Source organism: Engystomops pustulosus, chromosome 4, assembly GCF_040894005.1.
Source record: "Engystomops pustulosus chromosome 4, aEngPut4.maternal, whole genome shotgun sequence".
Classification (NCBI taxonomy): domain Eukaryota; kingdom Metazoa; phylum Chordata; class Amphibia; order Anura; family Leptodactylidae; genus Engystomops; species Engystomops pustulosus.
The window spans coordinates 30222566-30243945 of NC_092414.1; the positions used below are offsets into that span (position 1 = coordinate 30222566).

Below are 21380 nucleotides of genomic sequence, written 5' to 3' on the forward strand. Positions count from 1 at the left end.
GGAGCTAGACAGGAGCACAAAGGTGGGGGCCAAGCTCTGAGGAGTGAGTAACACAGACAAGCCACATGTTGTTTTTTAAAATGCATCCAAACCAAAGCCCAGCCCCTGTGACTACCCCGGGATTTTGTCAGGGAGCAAGGTAAGTTATAACACACAATTATATTGTAATGTAATTCTTAGAAAAGGCAGAAAGACATATTTGCACTGCTGGTGTGAAGGGCTTCTGCAACCTGTCTTTAGTGAAAATGAGGTCCCTGGTGACGGGTTCCCTTTAAGCACAATGATATCCAATCATCCGGAACTGGAACCTTCTCTGCTATGGAAATCAAGACCTCCATGAGGACAATTAGAGTGGCCTAGCTCAGTCGATATAAGAGAATGGTCCACCTCTGTTTTTCCTCCCCAGAGATGCTATATAACATACCCCTGATCCCCCCCACCACCACCTTTCCCCTCTTTTCTTCTCTTGTTTCAAATGTTATGAGGGTATGAACCCATGTTTGTTTGTAAAATAAATAAAATTCAACCGTTGATTAAAAAACCTAACAGGGAACGGAAAAAGAAGTCACCACTGCCAAAATAGGATGTTTTCCAGGAATTAAAGGAGACCTGGGGCCTTTAAAAGGGCTATTAACTGTAAAGCTTTCACAATGTAATATTACAGAATAATTGATGTTATGGTTCGTTCACTGCTAATCTGAAATATTCCAGTATCCGGAAGTTTTATGCTCGTCTACATTTTCCATTATACAGGGACACGAGTAATAAAGTGCATTTTCCCATCCTGTGTGACCTATGCTGTGCCGTCTCTCCAGGAGATAATATGGCTTCCTCGTAACCCTTGGTCTCCTTCCCCCAAAGTGATCAATGAGGGGTTGACTTCTGTGGAGATGTCACATTACCGGCCGCCCACAGACTCATTTTGTGGACGTTCTCTCCATTCCCTGGCACCACGCTTTGCCGGGTTCCCGTAACTACGGAGAGTGAGAGCACATAATGAGGAATTGAGAATACTTAGAGGAATACATTTTTTTGCTGGGATATCCGGTTACAATGGAAAATGTTAGCTCTTGTGAGAATAACAACAACAACGGCAAGTCTCCGTGGTCTTTGTCTCCCTTCCTGATTAGAGAGGGGGGATATTGTGTACATGTCCCATAAAAAAGGGGAGAAGCAAGGAATATACAGGGTTCTCCTATAGAATATAGGTAAATTGGTTTTGTTTTGTATTTTTACCTTTATTTTTACTTTTAGCTTAGACTGATGCCATATTTTTATTCACTTTGACGGTTAATTTTTTATTTTTGCCGGATGTGAATCGTACCAAAAGTGTTGTGTTATGTTTTATTTATTTATTTCTTAATACTGTCCTAGATTGTTTGTTTGGTAGATAGGTCCCATGGATTTAAAGGGATTGTCCAGGCTCCTGTTGCTGTCTGCATCCCCTTTAAAGAAAATATGCAATTAAAATCACTTACCTGTTGATCCAGGCAGGTGATCTAATTTGTTCCTTCCTTCTTTAATTATGCTAATGAACCTGAAGGGCTCCTGAGGCTGTTACCAGAGCCCATCTGTTTTGTAGATTCACATGCTGTTACACTGCCTGAAGCTCCCCTCTGCCCCCTATGCCTGATGTAATCTCACTGCAACAGAGGAAGTTTCAGCACAGTGGGAGGGGGGGGGGTGCTCCTGGTCAGTGTAACAGCCTGTGAATCTGCAGCATGGAGAGGCTCTAGTAGCACCCCCAGAGCCCTTTAGTCTCATTAGCATATTTTTTCAAAGTTGATTTGAGAAGGTAGGAGGCCATGGATACCACATATGAGGAGACTATAATAGTCACAGTGCCTGGATCTATGAGTAAGTGTCCCTGGTATATCCATGCTTGATTTTGAAATTTCAACACAGTAACACTTAGGTAGAGTTTTAAAATTTATTATACTCACAAAGTGTTACTGCGTTGTACTTTTGAGATCTATCTTCATCAGAATATCTTTTCGGGAGAAAACCGCATCCAAAGTATTGTGATAGCGGATGTCTCCACGTTTCTATATGAGATGGTGTGAACAAGGGTCAGTGGATGTTCAAAAGATAAAAGAGGAGACGGGTCAAAAATAGCTCTCTTTATGAGTGTATAGGCATCCGTAGCTGCTGATACAGTGTGAATTTATCATGGGGCTCAATGCACCGCAGCCAATATGCTAATGCTTAACAGGGAACTGTCTGTCTATCTGGAATGAGACCTCCTTTAGTTGGTAAATTTTTTTAAATCACATTCTAAAGACCGTCTGCCTCATACTATGTTTTCAGAATTCTGGGAATACCCCTTTAACTTGACTCTAAAGGGAACCTGTCACCTTATTTTACCCCACCAAACTATCATGCTCCTTAGGTAGGGGATGAAATGTCCTTTCTAGAATTCCCTTTTTTTAGGTGAAATCTCACCCACTTACCTATAAAAAATAATCTCCTCCAAAGTCAAGCAAATATGACTCTTCCCATCACTTTTTAATGTGAGATGAGTCAAGTTTCGTGGTTGCAGGAGTAGTGTCAACTCATAAGCTCCTATCTTTTGTATTATAGGACTCGGGGGGGGGGGGGGGGAGCTTTTTGTGTCATATTAAAGAGAAGAATCTCTTCTTTAGGAGCACTTCAGGCTTATGGTTCTGTGCGCTACAGAACTGGATCTTTGTATACAGCTTTCATTTTCAACTATGTCTTTAGCTGCCTGTTACTCTGGTTGTGTAGCTCTCAAAGTCATAAGCCTGAGGTGATCGGAAAGATGAGATTCTCATCTTTTAAATGGGCTGTCCAAGATGTAAAAATATATATATATATATATATGTATGTATGTGGAGAGACGTAGTTGAGGGACCACAGGGTTAAGTAAATGTTTATATTTTTTTACCCAACCCCCTCCCGGCCACATATAATTGCTCTCAAACAACCCCTTTAATTTGACATTAAAATCATGTTTCTAAGTACTAGAGAACAGAAGATAAGGACTTCTGACATGGCCCTCACCTGTAACCACTAAACTTGACTCATCTCGTGTTAAAATGAGGTGAGAAGAGTCATATTTGCCAGACTTTGGGGGTGATTTTTTTTAAGTGGATAAAATAGGTGAGATTTTATATACCGTATTTTTCAGACTATAAGGCGCACTGGAGTATAAGGGTGATGCCACACATGGCGTTTTTGGTCTGTTTTTGGTCCGTTTTTAGTCAGTTTTTCCCAATTATCTTAATAGATAAACAGGTTGTAAGCAGCCAAATGCATTTTAAACTGCCAAAAACCGACTGAAAACGGATGTTTAAAAACGGACCAAAAACGCCATGTGTGACATCATCCTAAGGCGCACCATCAATAAATGCCTGCTGAAACTTCTAGGTTCATATAAGGGGCACCGGATTATAAGGCACACCTGATTATAATGATGTATGACCAGCAGGTGGCAGACCTGTGCACAGTTCAAGGCAGCTGTTGTCTGTAAGTACAGTGCATACATAAGGCGCACTGAACTATAGGGCGCACCTTTGATTTCTGAGAAAATCAAAGGATTTTTGTGAGCCTTATAGTCCGAAAAATACTGTAAAAGAGGGAATGCTAGAAAGGACATTTTCATACCGTTTCTAATGGTTTACTAGGATAAAACCTGGTGATAGGTTCTCTTGAAGTTTCTTGTTGGTGCCGGAGGGGCAGGGAAGACTTCATAGCCACATTATCAATAATCGCTGACAATACAATATTTAAGGGGAAGAAATAAGATTCTCTTTCGGCCAGCAATGTAATTGACCAGTTTATTTCTTCTTGATTCACTAGCACAGTTTAATATGTATGACCAGTCTCAGATAAAGTTTCCCTTGGGGTCTGGTGATTTTAGTATTTTTAGATCCGAGATGGAAACCGGCCATCCAATGGTGCGGCTAAATTTTAATGGGATCCGCGAGTAATATCTTTAGCCTACTTTTAGCTTCACAAGCCTGGAAGACATGGACAGTCCTTAATGGGAGAGGAGCTCAATTATAAGATCTCTGTGCAGAATATTACCTCCTGATGAAACGGAATGACAAGACATCGCGTCTCATGGTAATAACCCCTGGTTCACCGTCGCGCAGGGCCTGAGCCTCGAACATGATTGCGTCTGCAGTAAAAAAAAAAAAAATAACAAGAATGTGGATAAGCGGACGACCGGCAACGTTCCCCGCACATATATCATACATTTATGCGTTGCAACTTTAATGACATTAATTGTACAATGTGCATTCGGTGCACGCCGTATTTTACGGAAATCTGCCGCCCAACACACGCAAGTGGCGTTTGCAGTGCGGCTCTCTGCATATTTTGCATAAATGTTTGCTAAAGCAATGACCTATGGAGCTTGATATTTAGCTTTTAAGCTCAGACCCTACAAGGGGAGGGGTATCGGGAGTCATATTCGGATAATTTAACGATTGGTGTGCAGTGACAGGCGTCTATTTATAGGCTCGTCTACATAATGTTAATGTGAGCGAGGACAGATCCATGCAAAGGGTCATAGGGAAATATTTATTTCCTGTTTTCCTGTAATTCATTCAGTTTTACTGTCGGACTCCAATAACTAAAATTTAGAGAAGGCCTTGACGGCTCGCCTCTTCATGTATGTTGTATTCTCTATGAAAGAACAATTCCAGATTCTTTTCTTATGGATAGTATCTAGTGCTGTTCTATTATTCCTATTAGAATAGAATATTTCGCAAAAAATTGTTCAGTCAGCGCTGTCATACTGTGTAGGGACTATACATGTGTGTAATAAGGGGGTCTTCCTCCTCCCCTGAGCATATGAAATCTCGTGGTGAGGTTTATGGTACATCGACTCTCATGCATCAGCATTTAATTGAAGCCCCACCCCTACGGTGCCGCTGGATACATCAAGAGGCTTAGGCTTCATGATGTATCCCACGGAGGCTCCAGTGTTGGCCAAAACTACGCAAGCCAGAGAATGTTCAAGGTAACCGTTCATTGTCCAGGTAGTGCTGCCCACTTCGCTGCTGCTAGTGTCCCCCTTAATGCCCCCTTCCCGTGGAGCTGGCATCAAGGTGATAATAATCACAGTGCCTGGCACTTCGTAAGACATAGCTATTATTTCATGTGCCGCACTGACTTACTGAGTCCCCAAAAATTCTTTCATATTTTTCGAATTTGGCAAGATTTTTGTGTGCGTGGGCTTATGTGCATCTATGGCGGTGGGAGCAGTAGACTTTAAAGCAAATCTGTTTCTTGGTTCTTATAAAACCGCACAGTATTGTGCAACATACTCTGCGGTGTAATTCCTCGTGTGGTGTTGGTAGCAGCAGGACTGTGGACACTTTTTATCCAGGTCTTCAGCTGCTGTACAGGCTCCGGGCTGTCTCTTTCATCCTGAAGAGCCTTCTGCTCTCTGAATTACTTCAAGCACCTCCCCATTGTTATGAGTGACTGCTGTAGCATCCAACCAGAATCCTGCTCCATTTCCTAATCATAGCAGAGGGGAGAGACTTCTCAGTGAGAAGGGCATAATGGTCCTTGGGCTGAAGACCTGGCCAGTGCCATTACAGGAGCCGGAGAGCTGGATTATTACTGTATATACTCGGGTATAAGCCAGGGTTCTGCCACTGGACATTTTATTAATGAAGGGGCTCTCCTACTAAATATTTTATTAATGAGGGAGCTCTGCCACTGGACATTTTATTAATAAGGGAGCTCTGCCACTGGACATTTTATTAATGAAGGGGCTCTCCTACTAAATATTTTATTAATGAGGGAGCTCTGCCACTGGACATTTTATTAATGAGGGGGCTCTGGCTTATACCTGAGGATATATACGGTAATAATCCAGCTCTCCGGTTCCTGTAATGGCACTGGCCAGGTCTTTCAGCCCAAGGACCATTTTGCCCTTCCTAAATATTTTATTAATGAGGGGGCTCTGCCACAGGACATTTTATTATTAAGGGGGCTCTGCCACTGGACATTTTATTAATGAGTGTATGTTCACAACTGCTGACATTTGCTTCCATAATCTTAAAATAAGGGGCAGTTATAATATTGTATTTTTTTTTTTACTTTCAGGGTATATTCACACCTGGCAGATATGATACAGTCATTACTGTCGCTGAAAATGGCTTCATACCTTAGAATAGGGTTATCTCTGCAGCTAGCATGTGGGTCCTTGCATCACCCTTTGCACTTTGCAAGTCAATTGTAGATGCTTTTCAGTGAGTGCTGAGATTCTGAGCAGATTCAAGAAGATTCAGTTACAAGAAAAGAGAAATTTTTAATAGAGAAAAGGTTTTTCTATAATAACATGTATTCTATTATATATACAGGGTTTGCATACACTGTTAAAATGTAAAAAAAAAAGGGTCCAAAAATAAAAAGTTATGTTTTTAGGGCTTATTAATCCTGAACTTGCTTTGCCTAGATGAGAATGAGTTTTCATTATCTCGCTTGTGTTTTTACAGTGATCTTGTGAGAATTGTGGTTCTGTTATCTGTTGTAATCCTGCCACTAAATGCTATAAGCCAGTATGGGTTCAGCTGTAAGCTACATGTATGAAATAAAATCTCCCATTAATCCATCTGTCTTATAGCCTTCGTTCCCAATAGGTCGCACTTTGGATGTAGAGATGCCACGTGTGGCTAGGCTTTTTAGCATTAAAATTATCCGGATATCAGGGGTTCTGAGAATTCCTTGCCCCAGATTGCTGGTATTCTCTATGGGGTCTATGCTGCAAAGTGGCTTCAAAATGTATATTTTGTGTCCTAAGGGCACAATATAATCATATTTTAATATTTAGAAATATTTTAATAGTTTTTTTTTTTTTTTGTGCATTGGTAAACATAAAAATGTTGCTTGTATAACTTGTCACTATGGTTGGGGCAGCACGGTGGATCAGTGGTTAGCATTACAGCCTTGCAGCGCTGGGGACCTGGGTTCAAGTCCCACCCAGGTCAATATCTGCAAAGAGTTTGTATCTTCTCTCCGTTTTTGTGTGGGTTTCCTCCGGGTCCTCCGGTTTCCTCCCACACTCCAAAACATACTGGTAGGTTGATTAGATTGTGAGCCCCACTGGGGACAGGGACTAATCTGGCAAGCTCTGTGCAGTGCTGTGTAATCTGTGTGCACTATATAAATAATTATTATTATTTTTGAGAAGATCAGTTTTAAAAATCTTTTCTTGTCCGGGTGCCGAACCTGGTACCCCTTTTTTTTTGCCACTGGGACTAATCACGGTGTTAACAGTTTAAAGGCTGCTAGCATTTTGTTGAGGCTCGTTGCTCCTGATGACGCCATCGGGGAGCGTCAATACTCTCCAAAATGGCGGTACACTTCTAGTGCCGATCTTGTGCAGCCATTTAAATGTTGCAGGCGTCAACACCGGGGGGAGCAGGTTGAGCCAAACCCAAACTTCTAATGAGCTTTGCTGTCCAGGACAAATTAAACTTTGACCCATGTGTAATACCCTGGTATCACCCCAAAACTGTCAGTGCATCTTTCTATGTAAATAGTGGATGTCCCGCCAAATGAATGGATGACCACCCAAACTATCATAAGTTATGACTGATCATTTATACAGCTGTTCAATGCGAGCGTTGACGGTCACTTCATTTGCTCGCACTCTACCATTAACTTCCAGGCTGCATTTGGACACGCAACCCGAAATGATGGCAATACAGGCAGTCCCCCGGGTTACGTACAAGATAGGGTCCAGAGGTTTGTTCTTATGTTGAATTTGTATGCAAGTCGAAACTGTATATTTTATAATTGTAGATCCAGACAAAAAAAAATTTGGCCCCAGTGACATTTGGCGTTTTACCTTTTTTTGCTGTAATGGGACCAAGGATTATCAATAAAGCTTCATTACAGACACCTTACAGCTGATCACTGCAGCCTGGGACTATAGTAAAGCATCCTGAGAGCTTCACCAAAGGTCAGAGGGGTCTGTCTGTAACTATGGGTTGTCTGTAAGTTGGGTGTCCTTAAGTAGGGGACCGTCTGTAAATAGTAAAACTCTAGCTGCGCGGGCACCAATGTGTTTAGATGACCATAAAGAGGTTCTTTAATGACCACCATTCAACTTATTTCTCCTATAGGTACTCAATTCCCTTAACAAATTGTTAAATAGACTTTCCCCTACTTAAGAACAACCGACCTCTGGATGTTGGTAATTTACTGTACTTTAGCCCTATGCTACAATAAACAGCTATAACAGTTATCAGAAGTGTCTTTAATGAAGCTTTAGTGTTAATCCTGGTTCTTATAACAATCCAACATTTTTAAAATCCAATTGTCACAGAGACCAAAAAAAATTCTGGCTGGGGTTACAATGATAAAATATACAGTTCCGACTTTCCTACAAAATCAACTTAAGAACAAACCTAAAGAACCTATCCTGTACGTAACCCGAGGACTGCCTTTATTATCTTATGATGACTTTAGCAGGTCACAGTTTTGGTTATGGGTTTATACTGTAATGTAAAAATGTAAACATATTTTTGTACATTTTGCCTCAGAAAAATAAAAACATTTGGAACATAACCAAATTTTTAATGTGTTCTCTCTTTTTTCTCTACAGGAACTGGAGATATCGTGGCCATAATGATTTCGGAGTCAACTGGTCGAGAAATCCTGAGTTACGTGGAAAGAAACATCTCCGTGCTTATGGCGATAGCAGTCGGATCCCGAAGCCCAGCCAAGAACTTGAGCCGAGGCTCGCTGGTATTCGTCTCCATCTCGTTCATCGTTTTGATGATTATCTCTTCGGCCTGGTTGATATTCTACTTCATACAGCGGATCAGATACACAAGTGCTCGAGATCGGAACCAGGTAATAAGTTCTGCCTTTAACTCAAAATTTGGATTTTTTTTGCTCAGTTTGATGCTTAAAATAGAAGTGTAAAATGTATTTAGAGAAAAAAAAATGGGTGAAAATGTGTATTGTAACCCCAACATGGAAATATGCTACTATTACATTTATAATCTTATTTTAATAGAAGGGTCAGTGAAGAATTCGGAATCTTCTAGAAGTGGTTTACATGCAGACACAGTTTTGAGCAGTCATTAAATATTAGATCATGTATGTGTTTTAGTTTACAATCTCATAACTAGAGCATCTGGACATTGTTTGTGGAGATTTCTGAACTTCCTGAGAAGATTATACATGGTGTCCTATCCGCAGGCAGCATGTTATAGGCCAGGAGAAGCATAGTAGATTGTACATAGTGTCCTATCTGCAGGTAACATGTAATAGAGCAGGAGGAGCTGAGTGGATTGTACATAGTGTCCATTCTGCAGGCAGCATGGTATAGAGCAGGAGGAACTGAACAGATTGTACATAGTGTCCTATCTGCAGGCCAACTAAACAGCACTATGGCCTCCGGCATGCTCTTCTGTGTTTGGTATGTTGACTATATAGGAATCTTCTATGGAGTCTCATTGAAAATGTACATCCCTGTATCCACATGCAAACGTATCCCGTCCAATTGTGTACATGTGCTGAATGGGTGAGAGAGAGAGAGAGTCTATACCAGACTGTTCCTACAGAAGTTTATCCGACAACATATATCCAGCAGCCCGATCCTTCTTGCCATTAGTAACCTCCGTAGAAGGAATGTCCCATTTCCCCATTGTGTATCACTACCTTTACATGAGAAACTTTGATGGGACTTCCTTTTAAAGCCTCATGCACACGACCATGTGATCGTTGGGACCGTAACTCCGGTATAGCACTTCGGGTGGAGAAGATGGGATGGAAGGGTTGAGTGCTTTCCCATAGGAGCCAGTGTGGCCTTACCTCCCTGCTGGTGGACCTATGCCACTGGTACTAGAGTAGGCACTCAGAGCCTTCTCTGAGGGAATCCAAACCATCGACTCAGTTCACCATACAAGACTCGAATCTTCCTTCAAATCCTGGTGACTAGAGAGATGCTGCTCCCAGGGGAATTTTGAAGTGACACATTCTTGGCTCCTTGGGACTACAGGAAGAGTAAGAAAGTTTAGAAAGGGCCGGATTATCTCTGGAGGTCCTCCTGCTGACCCCACAATTCTTCTTTCAGGGAACCCTGGATAGAAACTAAATGTATTGGTGTCCTCAAGGCCAAAGCGAATGAAAGTTGTGGCAGAACAGGTAGCAATAACTTACTGCTTAAAGGGAACCTGTCATCAGAAACTGGCCTAATAAACCACTGCCAGTGTATTGACAAGCAGATGACGTCTTTTCTAGATCATGTTTCTTTCATGGCGCAGTCTAGCTGCATCTTCCAGAAAATCAATGATGAAGTGAGATGTAAATTGGTTGTATAAAGTTAAGGTGGCAGAGAATTTTAAGGGCACCTGTCAACAAAAACAGGCACAATAAACCTCAGTCACGCCCCACAGTGCCTTTGTTGAAAAGAGCAGAGTAGGCTTCCCAGTTTACATCTACCACCACCTCCCACCAGTAAAACTTTTTCTGCCCTTGTATGTTGGCCCCGCCCATCGCTGTTTGTCTCCACCCATCACGGGGTGCATGAAATTGTGGGAAGATCTGCAGTTTCCCACACAGTGCTCACTGCTATATACACTATGCAGTGAGGGACAGGATTCTGGTAACAACACGGGGAGGACTTCCTGTCTGCTCAGGCTGTGATATGAAGAGACACTGAGCGGTCAATCAAAAGAAGGCATTATCACTGTATGACTCTTCTCTTCAGAGTTTGACTCTTTGTCTACTCATTTGCATATCTGAAAAACAACTGTAAATAAGGTACAGTGCCTCAGTGGCAGATAATTTTAGGTGATATTCGGAGAACCTTTAAACCTTTAACGGCAGGTATTGCGGGTCTAAGGGGTAAAATTCTGGTGACAGGTCTTTTTTAACAGTCAAGCTCTCTGTGCCTCAGAACACCCTTTTCCCTGTAACTAATGTTCCTTTATTCAGAGATGTCACTAATCAGATCTCCTGAAGTCCCGCCCATGATGTCAATCAAAGGGAAGGAAGCATTCAGAGGTGAAGAGAGCTTGACTTCCGTGTTTAAAATATCTCCTTCCCTGACATTTTTATGACCAATTTATATCTCACTTCAAGTGAGATTTTCTGGATGATGCTACCACACTGGGCCATGAAAGGAACAAAATCTGGAAGATGTTCAACTGCTTGACAACAAACTGGTGGTGGTTTATTGCACTTTAAATTGTGAGTTTTTGTTGTAGTTTGAGAACACTGTCCTAACTTACGCGGTGCGGCCACCTGGTCAGGTCACAGTGTGGTAAGACATGGTGCACCGTGACCGGGTGCCATAGAGCACAGTGATGGGCATGATCAGATGCGGCCAGATCACTCCCACTGTTACGGTCATGTGCATGGGGCCTTATGCTGAGATCTGTACTAGAAATGGCTCTTATGGATTTGAGCCACTTTGAGATCCATATTCTGAGTAAGAGAAAAATCATCTAGGAATACAAAATTATTCCAGTTCTGTGTATTTTCCACTTAATTTGCTTTTTGTGCACATCCACGTTATGTAAAAGTCCTGGATCATCAGACGCCAGATTACAGATTGTAATAATAGCCAGATGTACACTCTGTTATTTTTACCATTTTAATATCATTTTTAATTCAGAATAATCTCCTTTTCGGCAAGGGATTTTTTGAGAACACTTCAGCATTATATGAAGAGGTATTCCAAGTGCAAATAGTTTTCCTAGAAGGGTGCACACATCCAGTTCTCGTTTTGCGCAGCTTGCCGTCCCCTCCAAGAATGAAACTCCCGCGTCTGCCAAGTTCTGCTTACTGGCAGCATCCATTGCAGACTAGCTGTGCAAATAAACAAGACCTAAATCAAACCAAACCTCCTTATTGCAGTGCGTTCCCAAATAATTTTTGCTTAATTATCCAGATAGGATGTATGTTAAAGGGTGTGTCCAATACAGACCATTAATAAGCTGAGCTGCAACTCCTCTTAAAGGGGTTGAGAAACATGGCAGCGTACTTCCAAAAAACCTGACAAAGGAACGGAAATGGGGTTTTGCCCGATTGCATATGCATTTCGACTGAAACTCATGTGATCGGTAAGGAGCCCCTTGCATTTTTTATGCAAAACATTGGATGCTTGAAACATGCAATCGGGCCAAGCCCCTTCCAGTTCTTGGTTTGGCCACTCCCCGTTCTGGGTTTGGCCACCCCCCTGTTCTGGGTTTGGCCACCCCCCGTTCTGGGTTTGGCCACCCCCCGTTCTGGGTTTGGCCACCCCCCTGTTCTGGGTTTGGCCACCCCCCTGTTCTGGGTTTGGCCACCCCCCTGTTCTGGGTTTGGCCACCCCCCTGTTCTGGGTTTGGCCACCCCCCTGTTCTGGGTTTGGCCACCCCCCTGTTCTGGGTTTGGCCACCCCCCTGTTCTGGGTTTGGCCACCCCCCTGTTCTGGGTTTGGCCACCCCCCTGTTCTGGGTTTGGCCACCCCCCTGTTCTGGGTTTGGCCACCCCCCTGTTCTGGGTTTGGCCACCCCCCTGTTCTGGGTTTGGCCACCCCCCTGTTCTGGGTTTGGCCACCCCCCTGTTCTGGGTTTGGCCACCCCCCTGTTCTGGGTTTGGCCACCCCCCGTTCTAGTTTCTAAACTAAATCCCAATGAACGTTTGAATGTATAGAGATCAAAGCAGATTAGTAGAAATAACGCACACTACTCATCGTCAGGTGTAGATCCTATTTTTGGAAGAAAGCAGTCATCTTTTTAAAGCCTTGGACAACCCCTTTAAAGCTTATGGAAGAGAAATCGATAAATACATACAATACTTCCTGTTATAAAATAAGATACACTTAGCAGTTTTATTTTTGCTCTGAGCTTCTCTTGCCATACATTCATAAATCATCTTTTCCAAATCACAACCTCTTCTACATTCAGTGTTTTGGCTGTGGAACATTCCCTTCTGGTGGTCAGATGTTATCTGCTGTCTCTTTGTGTCTCACCTGCATAAACACGCTGCTTCCTGCTCGTTTCCATCCGCACTGCATTGCTACTATATCAGTAGATAATAGCTGGAACTTCTACCCTTTCCCCTATATTATACTGATATACAGAGACTGAGACACAGATATTTACTACAAGAACTTGTCTGTGTCTTTTGACACTTCTAGAGGTGGCAGTAGAAAGACTGAACAGTGAGTGTTGCCCACAGAGGGGGTGGGTCTTGGCTGCGTGACAGAAGCTGTATCAGACTGAGCTGTCTGCTGTGAGATGGAAAGGGTTGTGTCTGAGGGAGCGGGGCATCGAGACGAATTGTATCAGACTGAGCTGTCTGTTGTGAGATCAGAGGGGTTGTAGCTGAGGGAGGGGAGCATCAAGACTTATTGTATCAGACTGAACTGTGCTGGGGCAGGGACATGGCTTGCTGGTGCTTGTAATAGAGGCTCCTGCATGAGAAGAGAGGTAATCTGAACTTGGACAGATTTTAGTGAGGGTTGTGCTGTGTTCATTATCATTCCAAACTGCCTGGCACTTATATTAGGACATTTTTAAAACACCTCTATTGGTGAAATTATTTTAGTCTTTATGTAAATAGGCAAAAAAGAAGAAAAAGTTGCCAAAGGAGAACATAGCCTTGTGCTTCTAATTTAAGCTTATCATCACGAGGTCCTGTGTTGAGAACCCTACTGATCTCCAACAAATGGCCTGTCTAAAATGAAGGACATTAATTGTCAGTATTTTTTTAGCTTCATTACTTTCCAAAACTCCTATAGACTTCACTGGTAAGTGCGATAGGCAAGATATTGGTTTATCTTAGATGTCTAAGATATGTAAGTAACGTATCCGCAATCCAAGGGATGGAGGTTAAGCTTCAGGTGAGGGGAACTACATGACCGCACTTCTTTGGGGATTCCGGATTGTGATCTATCTGCATGTAGGGCATAAGTTTCTTCTGGGACAATCCCAAACTTTGTTTCCACCCCATTAAAGGTTGTGTGTACAGATACAATTACCTTGCTCTTGTTCACTTGGCTAACACTATAACACTTGGGACTATATCTCCCAAACTAATCAAGTGCATTAAGCTGAAGGCAAACTTACAATGGCCAAAAAACTTGATCCAGAACATCTTTAAAAAAAAAAAAAGGCACTTCTTGTAGGGCGTTTCTGATAGGCACTGGATAGCACCCTCCAGACTTCAGTCCGATCTTACATTTATAGGATGTGCTAGAGAAATAGATCTATAGAGGCCCCACTTTACAACCTAAAGGACTTGGCATCTGGTGGTGATTTGTTCATAGGTGACATGACAAGATGTCTCCAGAGTTCTTGTGATGTCCTTGGCAAGTCTAAAGCGTATTTCAGCTAGGGCTCATAACAGGCCACAGGCTATATCTCAGTGGTGGCGAAACTATGACACGGGTGGCAGAGGTGGCACTCAGAGCCCTTTCTGTGGGCACCCGGGCCATCGCCCCAGCACACCAGACAGGACTGGAAGAATCTTCCTGCAGTTCCAAGCAATTTAAATGATGCTGCTTTCAGTCATATTTTGACTGTAGGGGACTGTAGGAAGAGGGAGAATGAGTAGACAGGGCCGAATTATCTTTGGAGGACCTCCTGCTCACCCCTACAGATCTACAGAGGGACACTGGAAAGCTAAAATGATGCAAATTTTCCATCTTTCTACTGTGTTCCTGTCCTCAGGAGGCCAATATGATTGTTGAAGAACAGGGAGCAATAAGTTACTGCTTTAATTTTTGGTTGGCACCTCACGATAAATAAGGGGGGTTTGGGGCGTCTTTTTTAGCACTCGGCCGCTAAAAGGTTTGCCATCACTGCCATATCTGGTGTGCGCTGTTGATGCCCTTGATGCCATGTCATTGTAAAGCCTCTGTATAACCAGGGGGTGATGGGAGGTCCCGGAGTTAGACCCCTTTCCCACAGACATTTGCTTTTTTCAGTCATGTATATCAGTGCCGTATTTGGCGTGTATACTTAATGTTCTTTAACCATATGTGCACGTATGTCCCTGCATCTGTATAAAATTTGCAAATGATGTTCCAAGCTTCCTCAACCCCAAAATCCCTGGATACTACACGTATATATGGTAGCATATGGTCCACCACTGTATGCAATGTGTATTTTAAACAATCCCATAGACTATGGGGTGTATGGAGCAGAAATAATTGAGAAAATAGGACATGATAGATATATATATATTTTTTTTTACATCTTGCTCATTTTACGGTACAGTGGGCAATACGGCCATGACTGTATTGCCCATTGTATTGAATGTGGCCCTATGCTACCCATATGAACGCCGTACAGTAGGGGTAGCACACGCCCATTTTAATACGTTCATGTGAAAGGGGTTATCCACTTTCAGCGAATAAATCTAATGAAAAGTTAAACAATTTTGCAATTTACTTTCTCTATCACTTCCTCGCAGGTTTCTAGATCTCTGCTTGCTGCCATTCATCAGGAAGCTTCATTGTTTACTACTCATAGACAAAAATTGGTCCAAGATCATGTGATGTAATTCTGGTAAATGGCTTGTGTAGGTGAATGAGCTGTGTGAAATAACGAGCTTTGCACGTGTGTGACATCACATGATCAGGGACATGTGTTGGAGATTTATCATTGGTCTCTTAGAGCAGAACTGTTCTAGTTGCCCATGGCAACCAATCAGAGCTTAGCTTTCATTTTCCCACAGCTGTTTATAAAAATCAAAGCTGAGCTCTGATTGGTTTTCCATTGGCAACTAGAAAAGTTTTACCTCAGAAACTTGATGATAAATCTCCCCCATGATCCTAATCAACAGGAAGTAAACAAAGAAGCTTCCTGTTGAATATCGACAAGTAGATATCTGGGAAACTGTGAGGAATCCATGAAGAAAGTATAGTGGGAAAATTGTGTAACCTTTCGTTACACGTACAATATCAATTATAGTTACTGAAAGTGGACAACCCCTTTAAACACGGAGGTAAGTACAACTTTGTTATTTTTACACCACTTGGGCCTTATAAAATATTAAATTACAATCCTTGGCAATCCATTTAACGTTCTGGCTTGAATACATAACAATTATCTTATAGCTCCAACGATGGAATTTTCCTCTTTTGAAACATAATCAGGTGGCGCGTACCCGAAAAGAACAGCGGGGAAGATCACCGGTTTAATGTAGAGCGCCAAGGTTTGTAACAAAGCTTCCCCGTTCAAAAAAAAAAAAAAATGAAATACATGTCGCGCATTTAGACAAGTTGCTCAGCGAGGAACGACCTTTCTTTTTTCCCTGACTATTTTCTAAAGGTCAGGCGAAACTTGATGAAATTTTTATGCGGTGAAAAAGCTTCAGTAGATGAATGTTTAATGAGGAGGTGGCAGAACTCGAGAATCTCCGTTTGAAATGCTCAAATGTTGTAAAGGAGAAGACGCAGCTATTAGCTAGGAGGGGAAAAGGGCTCCATTTGGTAAATTTAAGTTTTTTTTTTTTTTTTTTTCAGTTTTAAATAGCTTTTCTGTCGGTGGATGAGACTCGGCAGGAGTCCTGTTAATGCTTTTTAGTTCCTCAGTCCAAGGATGATGTCACGGACTGTGGTGTGTAGGGCTGGGAAAGGATTACTCTTGTGATTTCTAAGAGCATTTCACCTATCTCTAGTTGTAGAACACAAAATACATTTACAACCATGAACTGCCTGTCCCATTTACAGAATTTTTCGCACTATAAGGCGCAGATTATAAGGCGAATCATCAATAAATGCCTGCTAAAACAACTAGGTTCATATATAAGGCGCACCTGATTATAAGGATGAATGACCAGCAGGTGGCAGACCTGTGCACAGTTCAAGGCAGCTGTTGTCTGTAAGTACGGTTCATATATAAGGCGCACTGGACTATAAGGCGCACCTTTTGATTTCTGAGAAAATCTAAGGATTTTTTTGTGTGCCTTATAGTATTAAAAATACGGTATTATCTCTCTTTTATATTTTTGCTTAATTTTTCATATTTTTTTTTTCTTCATTTGGCATTTAAAAAAATGGATTTTTTTTTTCTGTGTGTGAAACAACCTTAGCCATGTATTCTCTCATTTGAGGATTATTTACCCCATGGAGCGAAAGTTTTCAAGTTTCAGATTCTGGTTCCTAGATTTTTTAATAAGAACTTTAACTTGAATGAAAATGAAATAGTTGACAAAATTTGGCTTAATTAAAAAGTACCCGTATATATTCGAGTATAAGACGACCCAAGGATAAGCCGAGGCCCCTAATTTTACCACAAAAACCGGGTAAAACCTATATATTTTTTACTCAAGTATAAGCCGATTTTGGGTTTTCAGCACATTTTTTGTGCTGAAAAACTAGGCTTATACTCGAGTATATATGGTAATTTTCAGCTGTGTCTTGGATTATGCTGATATTTACTTTAGAAGCTGATCTCCAGCTTTGCTGTGTAGGCTGGGTCTGAGTCTTCTTGGCCATTAGTAATTAGGGTGTAAGTGATAAATGTTTGATAAAAATCTTGAAATCTCCTTTATTGCAAGTGCCATAAAGCATGCACACCCTGCTGCATTTGTCAACAATATGGCTGCCTTAAAGGAAATCTACCACCAGGATCAAGGATTGTAAACCAAGCACACAGACAAGCAAGTGTGTGCCTCATCTCTTCATTAAGCCTCTTAGCCTGGTTTTTAAGAAAAAAAAGAAGCTTTAAAAGGCATCTATCACCAGATAAAGGATTGTAAACCAAGCACACTGGCATACTGGTGTGTGCCCCCAGCTGGCAGGATCTGCTGTTCTTTTAGCATCTTATGCCTTTGTTTTTTTTAAAATATGCAATAACACTTCAATAACACCTAGAATGTGTGTCATATTAATGGTGTCATATCAAAGAACATCTATCACCACTTTAGGGGTGTTTGACTGTCCTCTAACTTATGCTCCGTTACCTGTAGGGGGTGATCTCACTTCTTTCAGGTAGTTTTAGGCTCCAAAATCGCTGATAAAACGACTTTATAAACGTCTAAAATAGTACTGGAGCCGCTCCAAGTCGCGTCATCTGAGCTCCTCCTCTCAGTAATTTATGCACGCCCCTAGCTAATTGATATGCATAACTCCTCCTCATCGCAGTTGCCCGGCCTCTTGCGCAGGCGTGAGAACTTGTCCCTTGCGCAGCCGCACTGGTGACTGCGTGGACTCCGCAAGGGTCAAGTTCTTGCACCCACCCATCTGCGATGCCTTTGATCCGTTCTGGGTGAGCACATGGCCTTGTGCTCTCGAGGGTCCAGTCTGGGTGAGCACATGGTTTTGTGCTCTCGAGGGTCCAGTCTGGGTGAGCACATGTCCTTGTGCTCTCGAGAGTCCAGTCTGGGTGAGCACATGGCCTTGTGCTTTCGAGGGTCCAGTCTGGGTGAGCACATGGCCTTGTGCTTTCGAGGGTCCAGCCTGGGTGAGCACATGGCCTTGTGCTTTCGAGGGTCCAGTCTGGGTGAGCTTTCGAGGGTCCAGTCTGGGTGAGCACATGGCCTTGTGCTCTCGAGAGTCCAGTCTGGGTGAGCACATGGCTTGTGCTCTCGAGAGTCCAGTCTGGGTGAGCACATGGCCTTGTGCTTTCGAGGGTCCAGTCTGGGTGAGCTTTCGAGGGTCCAGTCTGGGTGAGCACATGGTTTTGTGCTCTCGAGGGTCCAGTCTGGGTGAGCACATGGCCTTGTGCTCTCGAGAGTCCAGTCTGGGTGAGCACATGGCCTTGTGCTTTCGAGGGTCCAGTCTGGGTGAGCACATGGCCTTGTACTTTCGAGGGTCCAGTCTGGGTGAGCACATGGCCTTGTGCTTTCGAGGGTCCAGCCTGGGTGAGCACATGGTTTTGTGCTCTCGAGGGTCCAGTCTGGGTGAGCACATGGCCTTGTGCTGGAGGGACCTGTAAGTTACAGTCTATTCTGTTACATCTAGAAACTATATTTCTAGATATCAACCATTTTGTTTCTCAAGGCCACTCCCCTTTTGTCTCGCTGAACCGCCTGATTATTGTTTCGCCTCTTTCAAATTTGAAAATTTTCAAAACATTTGCTGCCATTATGGAAATGGTCTACTTGTGCACCCACTTATAGTCCTAAACATCGAGGTACGTGTATTTTCTCCAATTATGGAAATGGTTAGCGCTAGCCATTTGGACTGACGGCAGACAGCTAGTTAATTTATTATATCTCATTTTTGTTTAACCATAGCGTTAATTATTTATTCATTCTAATTGTTTATTGATTTTCTTTAATTGCAGATGCTTAGTTCAGATTTGTGAATTTAGTTGCATTGTCCTACAAAAAAATTCACATTCGGATAAAATATTTTAGGCGCAGTTTTTTTTGGTGGGCAATTATTTTTACATATGCAAACGTACCTCATTAAGGAACTTAAAGGGGTATTCTCGTCTTGGCATTTCATTTAATTCATCTGCCATATACAAACATTTTTTTCAGTTTTGTGCTAATAAAAAAAATTTGCAAAATAATTTCCCATCAATGTAATCATATTGTTCCTTAGAAACGGAGGACAGTTATCCTTGGATACAACCACCGCTGTTCCAAGGGATTGTGCAAAGAAACACATAGTTTTTGCGTGTGTAATCTGTGAGTTACTGCCTGTCCCACAGATATACTGTGGTAATGAATGCTGAATCCAGGTAGTCAGGCAGGGCTCAATAGTCCATGTGTGTCCACTTCTGATAGAGTGCGAGGGTGGTCGTATCCAAGGACCTCTCTTTTTTTTTTTAATGGACAACATTACAATTTTGGGAAATTATCTGCACACAAGTAATCTTTTTACATAACATCCAGTTGAAGATTTGTATCTATGTGTGTGTGTGTATATAATGTATATACAAAGATACACAAAGATATATATCTACAGTATGTATCCATCTATGTATATGCATGTGTTTGTGTGTGTGTATATATGTCTAATGTATATTAGATTAATTAAATCAATGCCCTGATGAGATTACCACTTTAATGATTATGAAGACCTACCCTTAGGAAAGGTTATCAATATTGGTGGGGGTCATTCCTTGGTGGGCCATACCTGAATGTTCCTTAATGCAATTTTCACCTGAAATTTGTTGTTATTCATTAGATTCTTTAAATATGGTGGGTTTCCTCCGGGTCCTCCGCTTTCCTCCCACACTCCAAAACATACTGCTAGGTTGATAAGATTGTGAGCCCCATTGGGGACAGGGGCTGATTTGGAAACCTCTGTGCAGTGCTGCGTAATCTATTATTTTTATTATTATTATATGGTATACTGATTTGCATAGCATGGACTGCACTACACCTTTCATGTACCTGTCTACCCACAATAATTTTTAGTCTGTCAGGACTGCCGCTATAGTTGGCATATATTTATATTACTATTCTCTTTTTATAACAATGGTGCCCTGTTTTTTTTCACATTTTTATAGTCCTGTTATTGTTGGCAATAACTGCTTTTTTTGATGCATCCATGAACAATTCACCTTCACATCCAGCCCATATAATCTTACACTCACAGTATTTTATTTCTCCTAAGCTTGTCCATATGCATTGTACAAAATCGATGGAAAAACAGTAGATGGGGGGGTTTCTGAGTGCTATTCCCTCAGGACCTCCCTCTGGTTATATCAATATCAGAAACCAAGTATCTTCCAAGTCACATATCAATATAAAATTAGCTGGTTCCCTTCCAGATGGGATTGGTTGCTGCTGTGAGGCTGAAAACTGAGCCTTTCCTTCCTTCCTTCCTTGTATTTAGTCTTTTGAATTATTGTTGGTGCCTGGCAAGAAGCCTTTTCTTAACCTTCATGTATTTTTCTGTTGTCGTTTGCAAACTTTTTGCCTAAACCGTAGCATTGCCTCTGTCCGAACACAGCAAGGGCTTATGTGATGAGGTAACAAAGCACTGGCCGTGATCTGTCAGCACACACTGATGAAAACCCAACCCGAAGTTAGAAAAATGTACAGAATCAAAATGAAATCCATGTTGCCAACTGTATTCTGTATAATGATAACTCAAGGAAGATCTAAGTCGTAAATGAAATTTTATGTTTTTATAGACCAAAGATAAGCTTACAAAAGAAAGCAGTATAAAAGTACTCCAATTAAGGCTATTTCATCTATATTTCATTAAATTTCACTAATACAAGGTAATCTCATATGCTAAGTTTTTAGTCTACCAGCTCACTGGCTGCAAAAGCAGCCAACTAGAGTAAAGATAAGGAATTTTGATTATTGGCAGGCACCACTAGGGGGAGCTCACTGTAGTCAAGTGTTAATTATGGTTATCAGAAAAGTGCCAAAGAAATCAGAGATCTAGTGACCATTTCACTCTTTAATAACTATGTATATGTTAGAATTTTTTTTTACTATATCTGTAGTGGAGGAGGTGAAGTTTGAAAACTACACCA

General features: G+C 41.9%; 1 protein-coding gene across 5 annotated transcripts in view; it reads left to right on the plus strand.

Moving 5' to 3' along the window:
* The window catches only part of RNF130 (ring finger protein 130), a 164964-nt gene that overhangs the window by 93596 nt on the left and 49988 nt on the right, over positions 1–21380 (plus strand). For all 5 annotated transcript variants that reach the window (XM_072145618.1, XM_072145615.1, XM_072145614.1 and 2 more), the window contains one exon: positions 8591–8841. In XM_072145618.1, the coding sequence (XP_072001719.1) occupies positions 8591–8841 (251 nt within the window). The remainder of the gene's footprint in view (positions 1–8590; positions 8842–21380) is intronic.